This window comes from Pagrus major, chromosome 16, assembly GCF_040436345.1.
Source record: "Pagrus major chromosome 16, Pma_NU_1.0".
NCBI lineage: Eukaryota > Metazoa > Chordata > Actinopteri > Spariformes > Sparidae > Pagrus > Pagrus major.
The window spans coordinates 16,288,245-16,312,974 of record NC_133230.1 but is presented as its reverse complement, the minus strand read 5'-3'; the positions used below and the strand labels follow the sequence as shown (position 1 = coordinate 16,312,974).

The following is a 24,730-nucleotide window of genomic DNA, read 5'->3' as shown; positions in this document are numbered from 1 at the left end:
ACTGTCTCCACGAAAGCAGATTCCCTCTGCTGAAGAAGATTAGTTGATAGTTTTGATTGGAAAAAATGGATCTTCAGATTTTTCTATCAAACTCTGCTCCGATCGTCAGTAAAATTCCAGGTCGCATCGGACCAATCACGTCCCGCTTTGTTCAGTCTTCGTCCAATAGCGTGTGAGCTTGTACGATTACAACAGAAAGCAACAAGAAGTTTCCAAAATGGTGCTCGAAAGTACTATGGTCTGGTAAGAACTCTACAATTGTCTTTTTTTAAGTAGTTGTCAATCAGTTAGTTGATCATAAGAAGACTTGGTAAATAGTTACAGTCTCAGCTCGTTCATAGGCCCGAATTTAGAGGAAATGTGGCCGTAAACTGTGCTGATAATTGACCGTTGACAGCTAGCACAGTATCGACAGGCTGAGTCATGATAGCTAAAGTTAGCTCAGATTTGCGGTGTTTAAAAAAAGTATTTTGTTCAACTTTGGCACATACGAACACATCCACGAATGTTGTTCTGTACAATTATGTGTGTTCTATCGAAAGGATTGACTGACAACGCCGATGAATTGTCTGTTTCCGCCAGTGGACTGTGCGGTGTTACATAGTGCTAACGTTAGCAAGCGATGCTAATGCTGGTTTTACGTAGCGTTATATTGTAATGGCAGCCATTAAACAGCTACTTACTCGGTGGATAAGACAGGCTTTTCCAAAGGGGGGCAATGTTGAAGAGAAATGTTGATGTTTTAACTAAATTAGCAACTAGTTGGGCCTAACACTTGATATGGGAATGACACGTCAATTGCTAATGTTAGCCGGCTAGTAAACCTAGCTAAGTACTGTTCAACAGCCACGTTAAACTGATGTGTTCCCCTCAGTGTGGACAACAGTGAATATATGAGAAATGGAGACTTTCTGCCAACGAGGCTACAGGCTCAACAAGATGCTGTCAACATCGTTTGCCACTCCAAAACACGAACCAATCCAGAAAACAACGTGGGCCTCATCACTATGGCAAAGTAAGCTCTTCTCCCTTCATTTAACAGTCGTAATAACCCCTCACATCACTCCCACAGCACTTACTAGTGCAAGTAGTTTTGTTGTACATGGTTGCTAAATTCCAACCGTGGATGTTAACCTTTGTTTTCATGCAGTAACTGTGAGGTCCTGACCACACTGACACCAGATTCTGGCCGCATCCTGTCCAAACTCCATGCTGTCCAGCCCAAAGGAAAGATCTGCTTCTGCACAGGCATCAGAGTGGCTCATGTGTGTAACTTTGATGTTTCTAGTTTAAATCATTTGTTTCTAACTTAAAAGAAGGACTCTACTCAGTAATTACTTGATTGTTAAATGAGAGGTTTCGCTTTCTGCAGCAGCGGTTTTTTGAGCGGCCATATTTTTGTTATTTTTTTTCTGCGCAGCTGGCCCTAAAACACAGACAAGGGAAAAATCACAAGATGAGGATCATTGCCTTTGTTGGGAGTCCAGTGGAGGATAATGAAAAAGATGTAAGTTTAAAGTCTTATATTACATTTTGTGCCACTCCCACAGAGAGAAATGTTGTTTTCCTGCCAATATCATGGGTTTAACACACTCTTCTGTTGTCAATGTGTGTCTGTGCTTTTTCTTCCTGCTTCGGTCCAAACCTGCTGATTCTGCAGCTTGTCAAGATGGCAAAGCGCTTGAAAAAAGAGAAAGTGAATGTGGATATCATTAACTTTGGAGAGGAGGTGAGGAATTCTCAGTTTATCTTCCATCGTACTGCTGAAAGTCTGATTTGTTTTCTCGATTTCCACATCTGAAACTCCTTCCCATCTGTAAATTGAATTGTAAATTGACCTCGCCCTCTGTCTCCAACTGACTATCCAGGAGGTGAACACAGAGAAGCTGACTGCTTTTATAAATACTTTGAACGGGAAGGAGGGGACAGGATCCCATCTGGTCACGGTCCCTCCAGGGCCCAGCCTGGCTGATGCGCTGCTCTCCTCTCCCATCCTGGCCGGTGAAGGAGGCTCCATGATGGGTCTTGGTGCCAGTGACTTTGAGTTTGGTGTGGATCCCAGTGCTGATCCTGAGCTAGCCCTGGTAAGCAACATAAATGCATAATGCCAGCAAAAATAAACTGCAATTTGAGAAAGAACCTCCAGGGTTCTTTTTATAGCAAGTGTTCGTATTTGTTATGATGGTACCAAAAAAGAAAAAACCTGAGGAAACATCTGGTCAAACATAAAATATATCTAAAAACTGAAGAGTGTACAGTGTTTTATAGCCTGAGAGCCAGATCCCCAGCCGACATTAGCATGCCTGAAGCCAGTATTGCTCTCTTGCATGCAGAGTTGAACCCTCCAACATGATTTATGTGGCATCGACAACTTCATTAACATGTTAATGTAATTAATTAGCTCGTTGGAGAAGATGTTGGAGTTAAATGGGCTTATCATCACAGTTTTACTATCCAAAACTCTGCCACTGGCTACGTATGGATTCCTTACCAACATGCTCTTTTAATTTTAGTGTGTCCAAAAGGAAATGTTACAGTATGCAAGCTTTTCTGTAGTGACAACAACAACATAACAGACAATGTACAGCGTATTGCTGCCATCTGCTGTTTACTATTTACTATATTTTTAATCTAGCCCCATACTGTGCTGATATTCTGATCTGCTTCCAAGTCTTTGAACAGCTGCCTCCCTTCGAAGCAATGTCCGTTGTATTTGGTGACTTATCTGAAATGACATTTATGTTGTTACAGAGAGAGTAAAGTACTGAAAAAAAGGTAGTTTGGCACTGGTACTTAAAATGTGAACCATACCCATCCTTAGAAAACACCAGTGTGTGAGAGATACTGTGCACATATAAGTAAATACATGTGTATCAGCTCTTTTATAACCAGTGTAGGTTAGAAATCACTGATCCTTAAGCTGAAAGCCAATGCGATGCTACTAAGTAAGGTATTTGAAATGACAACAATCAAAGAATGTATGACTTCTCTAGTCTAAAATGTCACTGCGGCAAAGAGAGGGCTTGATACAGATGATAATAGGCCGTAGGCATCCTTGAAACAGGCTAATAATGTAAAAACCTTGAGATAGACTAGTTCATTTCTATTGCTTCTGCTTGAAGCTGCAGTGGATGTTATGTGCAGTATTGTGCTTTGGATGAACCTTGATGAGAAATATCCCTTGCATTGCCTTTTTGCATTTTGTCCTTGTATCTGGCCGCTTCAGACTACACCTCCCCATACTCCCACATGTTGGTGCTCTGTGGTTTTATCAGAATAAAATAAAAGGTAGCACTTGAGAGTTGTAAGCACTGCCCTTTGTCTTCTCACTGTGCTGTTTGTGCATTCCTTTTAGGCCTTGCGTGTATCAATGGAGGAGCAGCGACAGAGGCAGGAGGAGGAGGCCCGCAGAGCTGCTGCTGCTTCTGCAGCCGAGGCCGGCGTGCCCACACCCAGCGCCGACGGTAAATGCAGGATCGACAAATAATGGCTTTCACTTACGTGACAGCGCTGATTATAATAATTGTTAGGATTTGACAGAGTGATAATTATCGGTCCCTTACTCACTTTCGACTGATCTCGTCACAGAATCAGAGGAGGCCTTACTGAAGATGTCAGTGTCTCAGCCTGAGAGCGGTGCTGCTGTGCTTCCTGACTTCAGCAGCATGACGGAGGAGGAGCAGATAGCTTACGCCATGCAGATGTCTCTTGCTGGAGGAGGTGAGTTCAGTTTGATAATCAAGCACATTTATGCTCTTACTTTCACCTGTGGTCACTCTCATATTTGCTGGTGTGTCTGTTAAGAAAAGTTCTTGTCACTTGTTCTGTGAACAGAGTATGGAGAAATGGACACAGGAGCTCCGATGGACACGGCAGAATCAGCCAAGGTGAGTCTTCATACGGTTGCTTCAAATGAAACTGTAATGTTGTGTATTTGCAAAGAGGAAGGAGTTATGTTTGACAGACAGTGACATTATTGGCAGATCGGGCACTTTAAAGGCCTGAACGGATGTGAAATGCTCCCACTTTAATTAGTCCTACAAACAAATAAACCACCGTGTTCGAAGATTAAAGGAAGGTACAGACTTACTGGTAGTTAAATCCTGTTGCATGTGCTGCTAATTGTAAGTGGAAGATAAAGACGCACCAAAGATGAAACCCAAACATACATTTATTCCCAGGATCCACGCAGGATTTCTCACAAAGAAAGCTGAAATAATTAAAACTGACGATCACAACACAGACCTGTAGTTGGGGCTGGTAGGGTCAAAGATCTGATCGCGATACAAACACTCGGGATAAGTTGATCATGGTAAATTTATTTCCTGATTTATTTTGAGTTTCCACAACAGGACCACGCATCTTTTTTGTCCACTGTCACCAACAAAAACATTAAATCACCTTTACTTTCACAAAAACGATGTTTACCATTTGTTTCTTAACAAAATGTAAGAAAGTGATTCCAGTATGTTTTAGTGCCATTTTAAGAGTCTTAGGCATACTAGATTAGTTCATGCTATACGTTTCTTTATGTTGCAACTTTACATTTGTTGAGGTTCAGTTTTCAATTTCTCTCTCGTCTCAGTGCTGTGCTTATGCTCTGGTTAGGTTTAGACACAAACACCACTTGGATATGTTTTTTTGGCTTACCTTGGTCGCCACAAACACAGCTGCAAATGGCAATTATTTGGAGCAGGATAATCGTGACGTGAAATTTTCATATTGTCCCATGCCTACCTTTTAGCAATGTTAAATTATTCAGGAGAGTCTCGTGAAACTGTGAATGCCATAAAAAGAAAACTCTGGAAAAAAAATCCTCCTGGAATCAGTGGCTCATCACATGTGGCACAAATCATGGACTAATTGGATCTTAAAGGGGCTCTGTTGAACTTCTGTGTTTTGCTGGAAGTCGGTTGTTAGTTTATGTTGGCAGACTCCATTTCTTAACAAACGTTAGCTACTGCTGCTCTCTGTTAGCGGAGGTTGAGAGGCACTCGAGACTGTGCATGGAAAATCTGACCCAAGTCCTTCACAAAGAAACCCACAGTCCAGCAGCATTAAGCACCTTCAACACATCGTCCACAGGCTTGTATACGCGAGAGAGAGAGAGACGGGGACGGTCTCATTTTTCACGTCACGTTACATTACATTGCCAATAAGAAAATGATTAAGATGTAAATTGCTGAGAATTGTCACATAGAGCCTCATTAAAACCACTTAGATAAAGAACTCGTCCATCCTAATCGACTGTCTCCTCTATTGTAACTGAATAGGAGGAAGACGACTACGATGTGATGCAAGACCCAGAGTTCCTTCAGAGCGTCTTGGAGAACCTGCCTGGCGTCGACCCGAACAACGAGGCCATCCGCAACGCCATGGGCTCCCTGGCCTCCCAGACGGGAAACAAGCCCGACGGCAAAAAGGACGAAGAGAAGAAGAAATGAGGAACAAAGAGACAAACCCCAAGAACAATTGCTGACTAATGCAGGATTACTTTAACAACGCGAAAAAGATTGCTGACGCATCGTCCGACTGACAGCCCAGCATGAGACAGCACCCTGGCGTCTAATAACATAGTTTTCTGCCAGACGCTCGAAAGCACCAACAGAATAACTATTTAGTACGAAATCTGAAGTAACACAAATTGACATCATCCCCAAAAATGTAAAAGGATTTACTCTCAAATTGCCTCGCGCGTTTCCTCACTCTTCATTTTCTCTGCACGGTATATCGACCTCTGAAAAGAAAGAGAGAAGAATTTATGATGACAGGCTCTCAAACTTAACATTTAGCCACACTCCTGTCATGTCTTTGTGTTTTTTTGCAATAAAAGCTGTGTGTAAATATGCTGCCTTTTGGTGTGTTTCTTGCCCTCAGAGGCGCATATTCCTGAAACTGCTGTGTGTAGAGGGGGGGGGACAAAAAAGGTGTGATGCAGAGGTCGCTGTCCCAGCTTCATATGGCTCCACAGGACGCTGAAAATAGTCTGGTTGGGACATTTTATTAATGCTTTATGTCATTGCACAGTGGGGAGGAATATACGTGTCGCTTGCGGCATCCTCCATGCATTTTTCCAGCGCTATCTCAGCCTGATAGGATGTCCCGGGTCATGTGACGGGAAGCGCAGCATTTTCAGCTGAAAACGAGCTAGGATAGTCGGGAATCGCATATCCAGGTAAACAATCAAAATACATGAAATATTAAACGAAAATCCCCATCCCAACCAGCCTCTTCTGTGACATCGTCGACCCTACGATCACCGGGTTGTTATGGCTGTCAAACCATACCTCAGCAAACCGCTCCAGTTTGCTTTTTAATGGCGAACCGCTAGCTAGTTAGCTAAATGACCCCTCTCTGTCTTGGCTGGAGCTCAGCGGCCAGCTAACACCAGCCTCAGTCGGGAAAAGGAACATCGCTAGCTGCGAATAACCGGAGCTCGCTTCTCCCCACCCGGTTGACCAGTTTCTCAAATGGTCACTACTGCAAAGCTTGGCATGCATTAAAAGCAGTAGCGAAGCAGTGTTTCCCATTCATAGCAAATTAGTGCTGAACCTGTTACCAGAGGAGGGTTTGGTTGCAGAAACGGCATCGCTAGCATCGCGCTAGCTGGCTAACGCTAGCACAGGATCCTTGTTGCTTAGCTAGCTTCCCCCTGATATGAAGCTAATCAGCTGTAGCCTGTCAGTTTGAGCTGAAAGGAAGGCGCATGCAGTAAATTTCGTGATCGAGAATATAACGACCTTTTGAACGTTTTTAATATTTTCCGTGTTTAGATTTTGTAGCAGGTTTTTTGCTAGCATGCAGAGCTAAAGCTGATGCACAACAACAGAGATTCATGCTGGTGTGTCCTGCTGCCTTCTTGCTGTTATGTCTATGAATTCATGTCTTCACAGGAGTTAATCCCGGTATGGGGGACATGAAGACCCCAGATTTTGATGACCTGTTGGCAGCATTTGACATTCCTGACATAGATGCCAAAGAGGCCATCCAGTCTGCCCCAGATGAGGCAGAGGGACCCCATGGAGCTGCTGGGGCACCTCTGGGAAAGTCGGATACCGTGGTGGGTGTTGGGTCATCCTTGAGACCGCCGAGCCCCTCAGACCCCCAGGCGGACACCTCGATTGTTAGTGTGATTGTGAAGAATAAAGTGCGCCTTGAGACCAACGATGGGGGCGATGGAGACACAGATCAGGACCCTATCGATGTGATCGCAGGGGTGGATGTGGGTCCTAGACTGGGGGCGTGTGCCCCTGGAATGGCTGAATCCGAGGCTCTTAACCATAATGGGTTCGGGGCGTCTGGCGTCTCCACACCCCTTCCCCTCAGTCAGACCCAGTCTAACGGAGCGCCGTGGTCAATGAACACCCCTAAAGTGTCCTCAGAAGCAGCTGGTGCTGGTGCTGGTGCAGCCAAGTCTCACAAGCAGGGCGGGAATATTTTCAACAGACTTAAACCGCTTGTGGCGCAGGGGTCTGGAGATCCAGTGGGCCGGGCGAGGAAGATGCAGCTTCTACAGCAGCAGCACCAGCAGCAGCAGGATACAGGCCAAGAGAGGGCGGATGGAGTCAAAGCATCGTTACCGTCGTCCTCTTCTCTGTCAGCTGGGTCGTCTCCTCTGGCTGCAGGGGGAGCCGTCGGACTAGCCTCGCCTTTCTTTCCACCCTCCAAGCCTCTGCTTCCCACTCCACCTTCTGCCCTTTCATCACACCCGCTGCACTCATCTCAGCCTTTTAACGGAGCTCCCAAAGGTGGCCCTGCTGGATTTCAGCACCAGCAGATGGAGGAGGATGATTCTGACCCTGATTTGGGGAGTCCACTGGTGATCCAAGAGAACCCGGACTCCCCGACTTGCACTCAGCTGAGCCGACGTTACAAGTCTGACTCCGTCTCGACCCAGCCCACATCCTCTACTGCATCTCACCCTAAACCGGGAGACACTCCGTCAGGTGCGTCTCTGACTTCATCAACACCCCAGTCTGGTTCAACTGAGAGTCCCCAGCTGGAGGACAGGCATCCGGAGCATGTCATAGAGGAGAGAGACTCACCAGAGAGTCCTGAACCAGAGATGCCAAAATCAACTGCAGCTAAGAGGTGCTCCAGCCCTGCTGTCGCCTCCACTCCACCTCCGTCTGAACTGCGCGAGCCCAAAGAGGAGGAGGAAGAGATGGAAGTCGGGAATGGGCTTGAGAGGGTCAATGATGGCAAAGCTGACAAGGGAGAAAATGCGAGAACAAGTGAGGAGAAGATGGAGGTCGATGACGGCAAGCCTAAACCTCAGTCCACTGACGGAGGAGAGGCAGGTGTTGCTGCTGCACCTGCTGCCTCTGGAGCTCCATCCCGACCCCTTAAAGTCAGAATAAAAACAATTAAAACCTCCACAGGTGGAATCACCAGAACTGTCACAAGGGTTGCGCCTAAAGGTGGTGCCGCAGGGAAAGGTTTGGACCCTAAAGCTCAAACTGAACGTAAGGTGTTAGGAAGCAAGGCCCAAAAACTCGACGCTTCTGGTCACATGACAACATCTTCCCAGAAAGTAAGTGCTCTCAATGCTCTGCCCGTGTCTACACTGGCAGCCAGCACCGTCATGCTAGCTGCCGCCACAAAGGTTCAGAACAAAATGGCAGCGTCGGACAAGGCCAAGGTTTCTGCCACTGCCGTTAGCATCACTAAATCTGCTGCCCTCCCTGCGACTCCCTCTGTGGCCTCCTCTCCCAAGTTCTCCGTCGCTGCCGGTGGGATCAGCGTCCGCACGACTACTAAGACGGCTAACGGAGGCAGCAGCACCATCATAGGCGGCACACTCCAGCCAAACAAACCTGCCTCCATCGTCAACAGCACAGGTGCCGTGATCTCCCGCAGCCAGTCAAGCCTGGTGGAGGCTTTTAACAAAATCCTGAACAGTAAGAACCTTTTGCCGAGCTACAAGCCCGACCTCTCTGCACCTCCTCCGCCTGAGTGGGGTCTCCCACTCCCAGCCACGGGGTACCGCTGCCTGGAGTGCGGAGACGCTTTCGCCCTGGAGCGCAGCCTGGCTCGTCACTATGACCGGCGATCACTCCGCATCGAGGTGACCTGCAACCACTGTGCAAAGAGGCTGGCCTTCTTCAACAAGTGCAGCCTGCTGCTGCATGCCAGGGAGCATAAGGAGCGTGGGCTGGTCATGCAGTGCTCGCACCTCGTCATGAGGCCCGTCACAGTGGAGCAGATGATTGGACAGCAGGACATTACACCTATTGGTGGTGAGTGGGGCTACAGCTATTTGAATTATTGGTTTGCTAATAACTAAACAAACAAACTCTTTGTTTTCATGACTGAATAAACAAACTGGCCTTAAAGGACAACACCATCTCATACTGTTTTACTTTGTTTGACATTGGCGGACCCTGCCATCTTTTAAGCTTCAAACTGTGTTCTGGGGACCTTATTATCCTCTGAGAACAGCTTGTTTATTCAGTTATGGTTGGAATAAATGTTTGTGAGTTTGTATTATTACCACGTTAATATTGTAAATATTAGATTTCTGAGTTTGAATTTCTTTTTCAAAACAACATAGTGCCCCTTTAACTATGTATTCATTTAAAGGTCCACATTCTGAGGACTAGGAAACAGATGATATTTAACTTTTTTTGATAAATGACAAATGGCTGATGATCAAAATTGCCGATTGATTTAGATGATTAACTAATGAAACTTTGCGGACCTAGAGCAAGTGCTGAATAAAGTGTGTTCGGTGCTTTTGGAGTCAACAATCAGTGATGTTTACGTCATTATATGGCTGCAATCTGCCAATTACTATGTCTGTAAAATATCAGAAAATAGTAAAAAATAATAATTAATAATCAGAGCCTGAGATAAGGTCTTTTTTGGCCGACTGAAACCCAAAGAGATTCAGTTTATTATCGTAGAAGACGTAAAAAAAAACTAAATTCTCAAAAATGAGGAGCTGGTACCAGGCAATTTATTTATTTAAATAAATGCTGTTGATTGACTCATTACAGCTTTACATCATGCATGATTATTTATTTTAAAGTCAAGAGCCATTAAATAACAACAAAAATATATTCACCAAACAAACCCTCACTCAAATCATTCATCTGTGATTCATCTCCGTTGACTGTTTCCCATTTGTTTCTTCTGATTTCTACCTGTGGCTGACCAGGCCTGCTCTCCCCTTCGTCCTCCTCTCCCCCAGTCTCCTCTCCCTCCACCACGACCGGGGGCTCCGCCGTCTCTGCCAACTCCAGCCCGATGAAGGACGCTTCGGCTCCATCGGCGCCTCAGCCTCGACCTGTCCGACGCGCACCTCAGGGCCCCCAGGCGCTGATGCCTCTGCCTTGCAAGAAGGCGGAGGGGCTGCAGTACAGCAACTTCAAATGTCCAGAGTGCCAAACACAATTCTCCGGCAAGGCTGAGCTGGTCACCCACTTCCAGCAGATCAGAGGTGCTCCCAACTCGGTGAGTCTGTGTTTCTTACTGCTCGCTCCTGCTGTCACATCACGCTGGTCAGGTCTGATTTTGTTTGATTTTCCTTTGTCCTTCTGTTTCAGACATGTACGCAATGCTCGCCTCCCATGATGCTGCCTAACTCCTGTGCCGTGTCCGCCCACCAGAGGATTCATAAACACAGAGCGCCTCACGTTTGTCCCGAGTGTGGCGGCATCGCTAGGCAGGCAAGCTTCCAGACCCACCTGGAGGAGGCCTGTCTGCATTTCGCCAGGCGCATTGGATACAGGTGTGAAGACATCTTTAAGATTTATCATCTTATCCAACGAATGCACTGAGATTAATACAAATCATAATTGTAGTGGTGATGATAAAAGTGAACAAAATAAAGTTACTCATCGTGCTGTGTATTATGATCTCCTCCAGGTGCTCGAGCTGTCAGGTCGTATTCGGAGGGTTGAACTCCATCAAATCCCACATTCAGACTGCTCATTGCGAGGTCTTCCACAAGTGCCCCAGCTGCCCCATGGCCTTCAAGTCTTCCCCCAGCGCCCAGAGCCACATCAGCACCCAGCACCCAGTGCTGACCGGAGGACAGGCCAAGTACGTCGAAACAGACGTGGAACACTTTTACACCCACATCATATGACAGATCTCTAAAATATAAATGTATTGTTCTCTTTTTGCAGAATGATCTACAAGTGTGTGATGTGTGATACGGTTTTTACCCAGAAGCCCCTGCTGTACATGCACTTCGACACTCATTTAGCCAAGCAAAAAGTGCATGTGTTCAAGTGTCCTGACTGCACCAAGCTCTACGCCCAGAAAGGATCGATGATGGAGCATATCAAGGTCTGTTTTCTATGCAGAGGTCAAAGACTGTAGATGTTAAGTTGAACTAGCCTCTCTGCCTTTATGTGTTGCCCATTCATTGCTTTCAAACGGTGAATGTGGTGTCAACAAAGGCATACAGCAAATTCTTGTATCGGCCTTAGCAAGGTTCCCTCTCGGTGACCTTGTCATAAGTTCTTTACTAAGTACAGTCGTTAAATTAGTGACAGAAATAAGTGTCTTTGATTCAGATCACCTTGTAATTGGTATTTTCTAACGGTAAATTAATTGATTTAAATGCTCTGTATGCTGCCATCCCTCTCAGACGGCTCACAGAGGACCGTCAGCCAAACAGACAGAGTCTCAGTCCGACGCCTCGAACCCCGCCTCAGCCCCGGCCAACACATCCGGTCCCTCTGGACTCAAATCCAAATCCTCCGGTAAAGCTGACAACTCCGACGGAGAGGACTGGGGGCGGGAACAAGAGGAGGAGGAAGAAGAAGAGGAAGATGACGACGACGACGATGCGGACGAGGACTACGCGGCTCCGGGGAGTCACTCGAACTCTGCGGGCGGCAGCTCTCAACCCCCTGCCCAGACGGAGTGGACCTGCCCCCAGTGTCAGACCACCTTCACTGACAACGATGACTATCTGGGTCACGTGAAGTTGGAGCATGGCAAGGTGTGACATACTTCCTCTGTTATTTACTTTAAGTTAACCGACTACTTATATGTTGTGGATGTAAAAACGACCTCTGATCGTGGAGGCAAACAAGAAAAAGAACAGCCTGTATTTGGAGGGCGGCTGTTGTTAATTTCCTGTCCATACTGCAGCACAATCGACTGACACTTAATATCTTTTTATCTTATCTCCCTCTGCCTCTCTGTGCGTGTCTGTGTGTGTTCTTCAAATTCCAAAGTTCCCGTGTCGTATTTGTGGAGGCACGTTCAGCACGTCCTCCAGCCTGAGACGTCACGAGCGCGTCATTCATGAGGGCAACAAGAGAGTCTTCCACTGCCAGTGAGTCACTTAAACTTTCATCGAATACATGTTGTTTTACAGTTTGACAGATTCAAACTGACCCACAACTGTGATATAAGACAGATAAATCAGCTGTATTGGCTTATTGCAGCTATATCGGTCATGTGTCAGCGTTAAAAATCTTTAATAATTACTACTTTCTTTTTTTGAAGCTGTTATTTTAAGGTAGAAAAGTTACATAATGTTGCTTTAATTAGGCTGGGAATGTTTATAATCTGGTATGATTTAAGTGCAGGATGAAGTTTAACTCTGCTTTAATTATTTTCCAGATATTGCACAGAAGGCAAACGCACCTTTGGCAGTCGGTTCTTGCTGGATAAGCATGTTCGGCTCCATCACAGAACCCCAGACGGACAGGTGAGTCAAGGTGGTGTAGTAACATAAATAACCTCATGTAAAACAGTGTTTCTAAGCAGGTTTAGGGCATGTAGTGGACACAGAATATAAGAATTTATTTTGTCTGGTTATGTTGTTTGTTTGCTTTTGAGTGTACAAGCTACAGAAGTAATAACAGCTATATTTTTTGGTTATTAATTATCTGGAGTATGGAATTGGCACAAGGTGTGTGTTCATTAAGATATAAATTCCCTGTGTTTGGCCTGCATTCTCTTCTTCAGGGTCCCCCGATGACCAGGAAGCGTGCAGCCACAGGAGGAGAAGGACCGGGCAGCTCCTCAGAACAAGACGGCGAGAGCGGACCTCCTGGAGGCAGGGCCGGAGACGAGGAAGAAAATGCCACCGAGGACGGCGAGGAGGGTGCAGGTCCCGCAAAGAGAACCAGGGCGTCCATCGCGTCGTCATCGTCGGCACCCAACGAGCTGGACGAGGACGAAAATGTTTTCCGTTGCGTCCCCTGCGGCTTCTCCACCGAGGACGGGGCGGAGTTTCAGCGCCACATCCCCCAGCACCGGGCCGACACCGCCTCCTTTCAGTGCCTGCAGTGCGGCGTCTGCTTCGCGTCGGCCGGCTCTCTCAGCAGGCACCGCTTCATCACCCACCGCGTGCGGGACACCCAGAGCGACGCCGACCGCAGCACCCCGCGGGCCCACGGCTCTCCCGACGGCTCGCCCGCCGCCTCCCCTCAGGCGCTGGGCGAGGACGGAGAGGGGAATCTGGGCTGCAAGGTGTGCGGCCGGCGTTTCGACAAGGCCTCGGACCTCAACACCCACTTCAGGACCCACGGCATGGCCTTCCTCACCGCACACAAAACAGACAAGCCGCAGTAGAGGGAGGAGGGTGGGGAACGAGGAGTCGACGGAGGAGATGGAGGCTGTAGAATATGAATGTTGATCCTGAGATGAAACAGAGCTGCTTCCTGTGCAGGGTTCTAGCCACCACGAACAGTTTTATTCTATGTATGGCACCTCTTCTGTGCAATTGTAATTGCATGTTTGATCACGTTACTGGTCACTTAACTAAACACACCTGTGATAGACTCTTGGGTGGAAAGGCTCTCGAGTAAAGCATTTATATATCAGCCATACTGTGTCTAAAAATATGTCTTGTCCTTCCATTTCAGTGTCACTCTGCACTGACTGTAGCCACCTGCCTGTTTTATCATGTAACACTTAATACAAACACCTCCCACTGTACTCCGACAGCTGTAGTGCCGATATTTTTGTACTTCACATCGTTCATGATATTCATACTCGTTTGCCTCATGCTAACTTTCGCGCCGTTAGATCAGTTTTAACAGCTCCCGATGCTGTTAAAACTGATCCGAAGCCAAGAGCTCAAGACGTCTGACGCATGAAGGGGAGTGTTTGGAGAATTTGACACTGATTTTTATGTTGCTATGATATTTATTTATACGGAAAAAAAACACATTACTACTGTTGGTATTTGTGCGAGTCGGTTGCGTCAAATCTTACTAGACAAAAGGTGCAACGGAGACGTGAGGCGAGAAACTATAGGAGACGAGGTTACTGGAGGTCTGTAGCCTGTGTAGTGTGAATAATGTGTGATGTTGTTAATCGTTAAGCTAGAACAAGAGGAGAGGTCAGGCCTCCTGCCCGTAGTATATGTGTACGAGTTTTGCCATGTAAATACATATAATTACACTAAAAGAAAGCGTTCTGGTTTTAGTAACTTGCTATGATAATGTGAATACGTATAGTATTTGTACTTGTACTGTTCCCTTTTTTTTTTCTCTCTCTCCAAACGATTTGAAGTCTAAAAGAAAAAAGAATTGCCCCCTCAGAGGTAGCTATACATTGTAATTACAAAGCAGAGGGTGAGCGCGGGGGTCGTGTTGTCTTAATGTGTATGAATACAAATGTTTATCTCTTTGAGACGGTTCTTTTTTATCGACAGAATCAGTGCTTGCTGTATTCACATTTCTTTTGTATGTTTCAAAAACAGCCTTCATGGCCTATGAGTGGATTTTTTTTGTTTGTATCTTTTATATGTCATGATATCATATTTATATAGCTCAATAGTGGAAAACTTCATGTCATTTTCTTTTCCATGGTTGTGGTCTGCTTGCTAAAAATGCCATACACTTTTGTGCTGTTTCGAAAATAAATGTGTAAAAGAGACGATTGACTTGTGCGGCATGTTCATGCAGAGTTGATTCTTCTAACCTCGGTGCTGTCGAGTTCATCCACTTCGGTTCGTACTTCTGGTCAAGAAAAAAAAACAGTTTGTGGGTTTGTTTTCCATCTTGGAACCAACTGTTTGGGTCCAGAACCAATTTATTTTGGGTGGAAATGCTCCACAGATATTAACAAACACAGCCTCAGAGGATATCACACCATCAATAACCGTTACTGTGTAATGACACTTTCTTTAGCTCGCCACTACATTTTAGTACTGGGTTTTTCAAAGTGTGGCTCCACCCCCTCCAGCTCCAGCCCCGGCTTGCCCTCGGTGGCCTCTTGACATGACGTCTGGAGCTCAGACAGACTGGGATGGTGCACTTCAATCATCAGCATGTAGATCAGTGTTCCCAGCAGCGCCCCGATACAGGGAGCCACTATGGGCACCCACCACCAACCACCTCCAGCCCTGCAACAACAGCAGGGTCACATACGGTCAGGCTTAAAGTCATTCATGTGAGGAAAATAACATGGTTTGAATACAAATGCTACTAACTTGAAAACATCCACTCCCCAGCCGGCGATGTACGTGAACAATCGAGGTCCTATATCCCTGGCTGGGTTGAGGGCGTAGCCGCTGTTGGAGCCCATGGAGACGCCGATAACCAGCACTGCTGCTCCCACCAGGACAGGCTGGAGACCATCGGGGAGGGAGCCGTTCCTCTGGTCCCCGAGAGCCAGGACACACAGCAGCAGGGCAGCTGTGCCCACCACCTGGAGAACAGGGGAGTCGTCACATACATGCAGAAAGATAATGTGAAAACGAAGGCAGCATCTGCTGTTACAGTATCTGACCTGGTCCACAACACCTCCCCACAAACTGAGGTAGGCAGCTGGGTAGGTGGAGAATATGCCAGCTGTGGCGGTGGGACCTGTCACTGTCAGCTCACCTCCGCTGTACGCCCGGATGGCATCTGTAAACATGTAAAAACACACAAAAACACGTCTCATAATCACTTTTGTTCATATTAAACACAAAGACATAAGTCTGAAGAAAATATATATTTTTTGTGCTCCTTTTTCATCAAGATATGTGCGTTGTTCCCTGAGATATTAACGAAAGTGTCGAAAAAGCCCTCTCACAATGTTAAAGTGAGGAAAACTTCCTGGATCTGCACAAAAGTTAATGGGGTCTATTCTGGGCCGAGACCCATCCTCCATCCAAGTTTTGTGGAAATCCGTTCAGCAGTTTTTGTGTAATCCTGCTGACAAACCAACCAACAAAACAAACAGGCAGACGTGGGTGAAAACATGAAATCTATAACCCACCGTAGTACTGCAGACCAACGGTGGCTGCTGCCAGAAAGGCTCCCAGCACTTGGAAGAAGACGTAGAAAGGTAGCTTCATCCAGGGATGTCTGCCCAAAGCGCACAAGCTCAGAGACACAGCCGGGTTCAGATGGGCCCCTTAATGAGGGAAATAATCAAGAGTTCAGCTCTGAAATTAAACGTTTCATAGTCTAAAATGTCAAATCTCTCAGTTTGTTTCATTTTTCCCAGAAATGGTCAAATATTTGCTGCTTTTCTTTGTCATTTCTGGTGGTAAATGAAGAGTCTCTCGGTTTTGTACTGGTGGTTGGAGAAGAAGAAGAAACTCGCTCTTCCTTGGCGATAACGTTCAAAGTTAATTAGCTGGATCAGCATGATAATCTTTATTGCTCCTGGGTCCAGATGTTATTGATGTTGTTTGCTCTGGCAGACTGTGCAATATCCTTAAATGTGCTGCAAGGAAGAACGTCTTCATGTCGTAGATAATTGACAAACTGGCACAAGATTATCATGGAGTGTTTTTATCCTCTTAAATACTTGACCTGTCTGCTTCACTCACTAAAAGGGACAGTTCGTGAAAATATTGACTCTATATCTCTTCACTTAAATCGTAGTGCCCCTTTTTCATCTGAGCTGTTATTATTACAGTGTTTAATTTTGTATTACATCTAAAGAAATGCACCTATACACTGTACTGTTTTCTTTATTTTTTCCCCATTATATGTTTCTGTCACTATTTTTCATGATGATTGTGCAGAAAAATGGAAAAAAATATATATAAAAAATGCACCAAGGAGCTTAAAGGTGCACTTTACGTATGTACAGAGGACAATAGTTCTGTCTCTGTGTCATCTTTTTTTCAATGCTTTCATCGGTGCACATTAAAAGTCCCTTTATAAGAGCGCTCCATTGATTTAGCATTGCACTCCTGAAACTGTTGGAGATCTGACATCGCTTGAAGCAATTATCAGACTTCACAGTCCCCCTTTAAGGTTCAAAGAAAACATTAAACCAAAGGGGGACTTGCTTTTTCTACCCTGTCACCTCTCCAAAATGTTCATACAGTCCCTCACCTGAGACTCCACGGGACACAAACACCCCGAATGTCACTCCCAGGGCAAAACCCAGATTGATCGACAGGTAATGCCCGTTCTTTTCTTGGCTCGTGGTCACCTGGGCAGCGGCGCCGCATCCAAACAGCTGCAAGTACATGAGATGAAGAGCGGCATTAGTTTAATATAACTGACACTTTGTGCTCAGGTAAGCGAGTCTGCAGCCTTCATATTATCTTTTTTTATGAACGTCATTTCAGGAACCTGCTTTATGATTTGTGTTGTAAATGTTCATTGCCCTGACAGGTGAGACACTCAAACAAACATCCCCACTCAATCCAAATCACTGATGAGCATTACACCACCCTCCCTCTTTATCCTCACCCAGCCTCCCCCTTTTATTCTGTCTGTCTGTCTTTTTCTCGGGCCAAAGTCCTCTGGTTATCCATTGTGTGGATTCACAAGCTGCCTCAAAAACAAAAGAGTAAGCGTGTATTTATTTTCTGAAACCATGTCAAACGCCTTGGAAAGTAAGAAATGCATTGTTTTCAGGAGGTTTTTCAAGGCGTTTTAAATATTGAAGCACATTTAAAGGGTGACACACATGTGGGTACCCTCTCCACCTAAACCAAAGTGCCTCACGCAGCTAAATCAAGTTTAGATCCTCAAAGAAATACTCACAATCAGGACGTAGACTCCGAGGCACTCAGCCAAACACTCCCTGACCAGCTGGCTTCTGATCTGACACTTCCTCAGCAGCCTCTCCATCCCCGAGGTTTCCTCTGCACCGTCCGGCCACTGGTCAGCTTTCAGAGGCAGGACGCCGTCATCAGGTGGGTCTGACCCACACAGCACTGCACCGTCTGTCTTACTGAGCAGAGTTTGCCCTTTCATACTGGAGCTGTAGGCTACGTCACACACTTTATGGCATGGCTGAGGAGGCGGCAGTGGACTGTGTGCGCGCAGGAGAGGAGAGTAGTTCACGCTGTAGGACATCCTGATGCCTAAATCACAGCAGGCATGGTCAGAAACTGTTGACTGCACAGAGCTGGGCTCTCACTGCTTCACTGGGCTGGTTTCTCTGTGATTTCACCTGATTGGAATTGACTCTGATTGTTCCTCTCGTTTGATTGGTTTTTACATTTCTTCTTCCCTTGGTCTCTGAATACAAACAGGACATGCGTGTCCAAAACTTTAAACAGAATAAATGTTTGTCTTGCTTCACAGCACTGTTAATATTTCAATTTACCTGGAACAACTTGCTGTGTTGGGCCTTGTTGCATCTGTATAAATGACCACAGCATAATAAAGCAGATAAGAGATGGAAATCTCTCCGGCTGGGACCTTGTGCTTGTATGTTCATCGGTGTGATCTCCGATAAGAGTTATTACTCCTCAAACAGACATGAGAGAGACAGATAAGCAGAGGTTATACTGTATATTTAACAGGAGATGCATATTAAATTAGTACACACTGCAGCCAGTGCCAAAAGTGGAGTAAATAACTGCAAATGACTAACACCATGGAGGAGATAACATGTTTGCAGAGAGACCATAAAACGCCTTTAAATGACCATCAGATAGAGTAATACAAGAGGAGCAGAGCACGGTGTAGTAACATCTCATCTCTGTTTTATCGTCCGAAGCCCCGTAGAATAAGTTAACAAACCCACCAATTTCCTGTGACAGATAACCCTCCTTCTAAATGTGAATGAATGAAGGGGAAGCTGAACGACATCTGAGTCAGGACTGCAATAAAAACAACACAATGATGACTATCCTTCTGTCACCCTAAAGAAGCTCCTGATTTAAAATACATCAGCATAATCAGTAAAGTGGTCCAGCGACAGCAGCAAAATCAGAATCAGCACAAGCAATCGTTCATCAACAAACTGTGCCAGCGACAACAACATGGAGGCCCAATATGCAGAATATACACACCACTGTGAGGACACGTGTATTTTTAAGTCACAGAAAAAAAATCGATGAGAAGAATTGTGATTAAAATCTGGATAAAAGTGTTTCTAATGTCTCGTATTTAGTTAAAAAATTAGTTTTTACCCGCCTGGTTTCTCTGGGAATCAAAAGGATTTAACTTTTTATACTGTTGATCCATGACATCACTGCAAACTGAGTTATATTAGCATGATTTATCACGTCTTTAAGATTCAAAAACAAACACTGACAAAACAATTACTTTGTGATTTAATCATTCATGCATGAACGTGTCAGAGGCCAGAATGTAACATGAGTGCAAAGAGTCAGGACATCAGAAGCAACTTTGCAAATATCACATTTTGTATTGAGTTGAGTTTATTGAATATATTCAGGTACAGTGCACAGATCAAAAAGCTATCGTTGGATAAAAAACCTGTAAGGCTTCAGATCATAACAGAATTATCTATAAAGTTAGGACAGAGAAAGAAAATGAGTTTAAAGAGCAGGAAGGTTCATCTTAACCTTTTGAAACTGAGGAGAACACGAGAGAACACTATTTTATATTCCTGTGTTAATGAAAATGTTCCCTCTGAAGTGTACGGCCTGTTTTTCAAAGGAAAACTCCCACATACCACGATCTCCCCTCCCCTCATGAAGCAACCAGAGCACGAGAAGCAACCAGCGCTGTGAGACCTTTTGATATTTCACACATGAAAGAGCACGTTGATTTTTTTTTTAAAAATCATGGTTGATGAATTATCATTCTTTCTGTATCAAAGACATCTCTGCTGAAGCACACTGAAATCACAAACCTGATCGAGGTCACACTGACATGTTTGTTGTAGAGGCCCATTTTCAAGAAGAAGAAGAAGAAGAATGAAATTAAGACTGCTCAGATGAATAAAATGACTAAAACTAGATCAAAATTAGACTCAGCCTATGTTTTAAAATGGTCCCATTTTTTAATTCGGAAGTCTTGTGTTACAGCGGTCAACAACATGAGGCAAATAACAACTTTGTAAATATATTAAGACTTTATTTAACGTGTCACACACTCACATCCATACAAGCATATCCTACAGGACAATTCAAAAAATAAAATATGTATTTGTGCACTGTTTAGTGCCTGACGTGTCTCAATTTGTCAAAATCACTAGTCGTCGGGATTGGCAGCTTCTAGTCTAAAGGAAAGTGATCAGCTGGAAAAGTATTGGTGTCATCTTAAAACAGGCCAGAGATCTGAACCATTTGGCAATTGTAGGTCGTGCAGGCGTTCTGTCCAAATATGTAAATCCTACAAATATGCAAACTCACAGCTTTAGAGAAACACTCATAGACTGAAATGAACCAAATCAAAGCAGTCCGGAGGACATACGTCATGTCACATGTCACATGTTATCTAAACCCTCCGAAGAACTTAGAGAATAACGAGTCGTCGTCCCGCATGTCCGAAAATGGATGTTGAACACCTGAAATAGAAAGGAAAATGCATTAGAAATAGATCAAGCTAATGAAAATACACTACAAACCTGTCAGAGGACAGTTTGAAAACACACACTCTGTATAGACTGACCTGGTCCAGGTTGATAGTCTGGTCCCTCCAGACTCCCAGGACCTCCTGAACGGGTCACTGTCGTCTCATCTTTGCCTTGGCTGTCTCTTACTGTTCGCCTCTCCTCCACAGTCTGACACACATAAAAACAGAGAATAACATAAATTCAAAACTGGCAAAAGAAGATTTCAATTAAATATATAAACAGATTTGTGTCGGATTGATTTGTATATGGCTTTACAGTTTAAACTGTGCAAAGATTTTTAGGATGTTTTCTCAGACCCTGGCAGCATTACGTGACGTTACACCCACTGGGCCACATCACTTGTCCGCGAAAACACTTGAAAACCTGCTGTAACAGTATATTAATATTAGATAGACTGTTTCTCTCACCCCATCAGGTTTCACCACCTTGGTGACAGTGACAGACTGGAAGAACGATCGACTCCTGGGTTGGTTCGGTGCCTGACCAGCAGGTGGCGTCAGAATCTGGTCCAGGCCTCCAGCGGACACGGCAGAGTCCAGATCTGGAAAAGGATGGAAATCAGGAAATTAGTTGGCACACTGGGGGGAAAAGAAATCACCTACTTCACTTTCTTGAAGGATTAAAATCTCACCTACCTCTGTCTTCTTTGGGCCCCTCCTCTGGACCTCTCTGTGGCCCCTTGTTCCAGATATCATTAAACTACAAAGAATATGTAAGAGAAATGATACATTAACACTTCACGTTGCCAGAGAAAAGAAAGTGTGAAAGTCGGAATATCTTATTTACTTTTGAAAATGGAGTCCAGCTGTGGAATGGCGAGCTGGGTGGCTCATGAGAAGGGTGGCCATCGTTTCTGGGCTCTCTAGACGGCCCTGGTTGGGGTCCTCGTTGGCCAATGTCAGGGGATTTGAGCATGAAGTCTCTCAGGGCGTTCCCACTGGGTCCCCTCGCACCCCTCTCTGCTCTGTCCTGAGGTGGTGGCAGCAAGGGAACACCTGGAAAATTACAGAGTCATAAACTGATTCAGGAATCAAACAGGAATCCACTTTAACCCAATAAGACGTGCGGCGCCCATTAAAAACGCTTTCTAAAACCTGAGGCATTGTTTGAAAACACCTCCTAAAACCTGAGGATTTTCTGGAGAACTTGACAGAACTGTTAACATTTACTAAAACCTTTTCATTCTCAGCCTCCGGCGTAGGTAAAAACTTGAAATAAAAATATTTAATAGCTTGAGACTTTGACTTGAGATGGGGTGCGTGCTGATGCTCTTAGTGTAGCAGCTGCATCGAGGATCTCGGCTTTAAAAAAAAAGAGGTGTAAATCACGTTTTTTCAAACCTATTTGGGATCTCAGGGCTTCTGGAGACTTGGGTGGAGCCATTTTATGTTTCTTTTTTCTCTGTTGTAATACAAGTCCCCATCTACTTCAGTTGATGAGGAGAAAGCTTGAACACTGTTTTGCTGTGAAGCTCCAGAAATGTTTTGTGGACTACGAAACTTCACCTGACTTTTCATCGGCATGGGGGTGAATCTTATCCTTTAACTTCTTGAAGTACATGCACATAGAAAGCACTACAACTGACAGGAGGAGAGCCAGGTTTCATACCACTGTGTCCAGACTCTGGCTGTCCTTCCCAGCGGCCCAGCTGGGTAAATATCTCCTCCATCTCCCTGAGGACGTGACCAAAACCAGGAGGCTCCTGGATCCTCATCCCGTCTGGACCGAAGCTGAAGCCGAACCTCCAGGCGCTGTCAAAGGGGTCCTGCTGCTCCCCGCGGAACCCATCATAGCGGAACCCATCTTCTTCATCATCATCGTCGTCGTCGTCATCATGAGTCATGGCATCAAAGAAGGGGTCCCTGAAGCAGAGGAGTATTGTTGTCGTTGAAGTAGCTACACAGACCATTTACTCTTACTTTCGGTTAGCTAGAGGTCTCTGAAAAGTCAAGTCGGTTACGTTTATAGACGTCAAAGTACTCAATCGTGTTAATCCAGAGGTCACTCTTTGCCTAAATAAACCCGCCATGCTGCTAATAGTGGGACCCCTGTGGAGAAACACTAATCTTCTACCCAAAGCTGTGTCGTTACCTAACTCACACAGCAGCGTGAGGAGCGAAGTTAGCCAACTTCTGTTAGCTTAGCTTAGCTTAGCTTAGCTCACCGACAGCTGTGCTCTTGACTTTCCAACTCCATTAACTCACCTTCGGCCACGGTAATGGCCTCCAGGGACTCCGAAGAACCCGCGAAATAAATCGAAAACACTCATTTAGTGAAAGTGTTTGTTGAAAACTAAACCATAACTACAAGGGAAAGACACAAGCAGCGCACACCCACTGTGTGACACGAACGCCTGTTTATCAACAGTGCCGTAAAGTGTTCCGGAACTTCAGAATGACGCAACCAGTCGTAATGCTGCTTTACCGTAAATAACAGAAGGGAAGCGCAGCAGAGGTAACAGCACACTTCACGTTTGAAATGGCCAGGTTTGTACAAATCATACTCCTGCTGTCAGTGAAGGAGCAGTAATTAAGTAGCCTACATTTACACAATATGACATTTGTTTGTTTGTTGTACAAAACATCAGTCAGATGAATGTGGAAGTCCAGTGATGCCACTTAAAGATAAAAGAGCCACGATATAAAATAAAAACCTAATGTATATGTTAAATCATAAATATGAGATAGAAAGTCAAAGTTGTGAGATAAAACATCATAATTGTGAGATAAAAAGCCAAATTATGAGATAAAATACATAATTATGGGATAGAAAGTCGACAGTGTGAGTTTAATAAGCTATAATCATGAGATACAAGTCACAATCATGAGATAGAAAGCCATAATTATAAGATCAAAAATAAGTATGAGATAAAGGTAAGTTATGAGATAAAAAGTCCAAATGATGAGATGAGATAAATGTTGATTTATTTGAAATTTATCTCTTAATCATGGCTTTTAAAACATGAGTTTTGACTTTTATCTCATTATTTCAACTTATCTGATAATTTTGACTTTAATAATTTTGTTGTATCTCATAATTCTGAATTTATTTTATAATTTAGACTTTTCAAACTCATTAACTTTATACCTCATATTTTTGACTTTTATATATATATAATTATGACTTTCCATGGGATTTTTTCCCCCCATCAAACTTAGTCTTCGTCTTATTTTTTTTCTTGGGCTTCCACAGATGAAGGATGAATGAGTCTGAAGGACTAGATTACATGTTCAACTAAACGACCCCTCTGACCCCTGAGCTCATTCTGCTACTAGGTAATGGAGGAGGAATGGCAGGTTAATAAGGGGGATCACATCCACCCTCACCCTCAAATCACCTACTTCTTCTACTCGTCTTATTTTCATTCAGTGCTAACGTTGTCTAGAAAGTTGAGAGATTTGTGTATTTTATTTAATTCTACTTATCTGATCAATTTACTGTTTTCTATGAAATCTTCATCTATGATCGTATCAAATGGACGACAGAATTGAACTATCCAGTTATAGTTTGCTTAATATTTCTGAATTTTTACTTTAGGAAAATTTCACAGGATAACAGGTTGAACACTGTAAAAAATGAAGCTATTTAATGTGAGCTTAGTTGTGAAACGAATGACTTTGGTGGTTTAATCAGGCACTTTGACTTTATACACACAGGCGTTCATCTGGATGCAAGCCACTTTTCACCAAATAGGGCTGATCTGTTTTCTTGACATCCCGTCAGCTGTTTGAATACTGATTAGACACCCAAAGTGCTGCTTTTCATTTTACATGTCTGATGATTTAACGCTTCAGCTACAACCCCTCATGAGTAAAAACAGGACATGTTAATCTCCCGTCAGGACCGGCAGCGTGGCAGAATGTTGACAAGACTAATCAGAATGTGAAGATATATATTCAGCAGGTAATTCTTCAGGAAATGTACATGGCAGCGTGGTAATGTTATGTATTTAGGTCACATTCTCAGACGTTGGTCTGTTCAGCAGCTAGCTGTCAATCACACAGAACATCTTCTAAACAAA

At 44.6% G+C, this 24,730-nt stretch overlaps 4 protein-coding genes and 1 non-coding gene across 7 annotated transcripts; 3 read left to right on the top strand and 2 right to left on the bottom strand.

Moving 5' to 3' along the window:
* The first annotated feature begins 155 nt into the window (after positions 1-155).
* On the top strand, positions 156-5,846 carry psmd4a (proteasome 26S subunit ubiquitin receptor, non-ATPase 4a). Its single transcript, XM_073484271.1, has 10 exons — positions 156-243; positions 875-1,015; positions 1,151-1,265; positions 1,421-1,507; positions 1,661-1,729; positions 1,869-2,084; positions 3,356-3,464; positions 3,589-3,720; positions 3,835-3,887; positions 5,274-5,846. Exons 1-10 carry the CDS (start codon positions 218-220, stop codon positions 5,442-5,444), a joined length of 1,119 nt encoding a protein of 372 aa, XP_073340372.1. The 5' UTR covers positions 156-217; the 3' UTR covers positions 5,445-5,846.
* A 189-nt stretch (positions 5,847-6,035) lies between these two features.
* On the top strand, positions 6,036-14,853 carry znf687b (zinc finger protein 687b). Of its 3 annotated transcripts, none has more exons than XM_073484166.1 (10): positions 6,036-6,175; positions 6,894-9,239; positions 10,193-10,455; positions 10,548-10,732; positions 10,870-11,046; positions 11,133-11,295; positions 11,600-11,956; positions 12,195-12,295; positions 12,586-12,673; positions 12,934-14,853. In XM_073484166.1, exons 2-10 carry the CDS (start codon positions 6,908-6,910, stop codon positions 13,540-13,542), a joined length of 4,275 nt encoding a protein of 1,424 aa, XP_073340267.1. In that variant the 5' UTR covers positions 6,036-6,175; positions 6,894-6,907; the 3' UTR covers positions 13,543-14,853. The 3 variants fall into 3 exon arrangements, with proteins under 3 accessions (XP_073340267.1, XP_073340265.1, XP_073340266.1); XM_073484164.1 differs by having other exon boundaries at positions 10,160-10,455; XM_073484165.1 differs by lacking the exon at positions 6,036-6,175 and adding an exon at positions 6,413-6,473 and having other exon boundaries at positions 10,160-10,455.
* Positions 11,352-11,488, top strand: LOC141011310 (small nucleolar RNA SNORA13). The gene has a single exon (XR_012180281.1). It is a non-coding gene; the product is annotated as a small nucleolar RNA SNORA13 (small nucleolar RNA).
* Positions 14,854-14,965: 112 nt separating the features above from the next.
* aqp10b (aquaporin 10b) lies at positions 14,966-18,280 on the bottom strand. The gene is made up of 6 exons (XM_073483502.1): positions 17,916-18,280; positions 17,256-17,382; positions 16,183-16,320; positions 15,709-15,827; positions 15,410-15,627; positions 14,966-15,322 (listed from the first exon to the last, which is right to left on the bottom strand). The coding sequence occupies exons 1-6, from the start codon at positions 18,228-18,230 to the stop codon at positions 15,115-15,117; spliced, it is 1,125 nt and encodes a 374-aa protein (XP_073339603.1). The 5' UTR covers positions 18,231-18,280; the 3' UTR covers positions 14,966-15,114.
* A 1,903-nt stretch (positions 18,281-20,183) lies between these two features.
* Positions 20,184-23,069, bottom strand: hax1 (HCLS1 associated protein X-1). The gene is made up of 7 exons (XM_073483457.1): positions 22,914-23,069; positions 22,318-22,571; positions 21,496-21,704; positions 21,345-21,408; positions 21,117-21,250; positions 20,745-20,856; positions 20,184-20,640 (listed from the first exon to the last, which is right to left on the bottom strand). Exons 1-7 carry the CDS (start codon positions 22,976-22,978, stop codon positions 20,567-20,569), a joined length of 912 nt encoding a protein of 303 aa, XP_073339558.1. The 5' UTR covers positions 22,979-23,069; the 3' UTR covers positions 20,184-20,566.
* Positions 23,070-24,730: the final 1,661 nt, after the last annotated feature.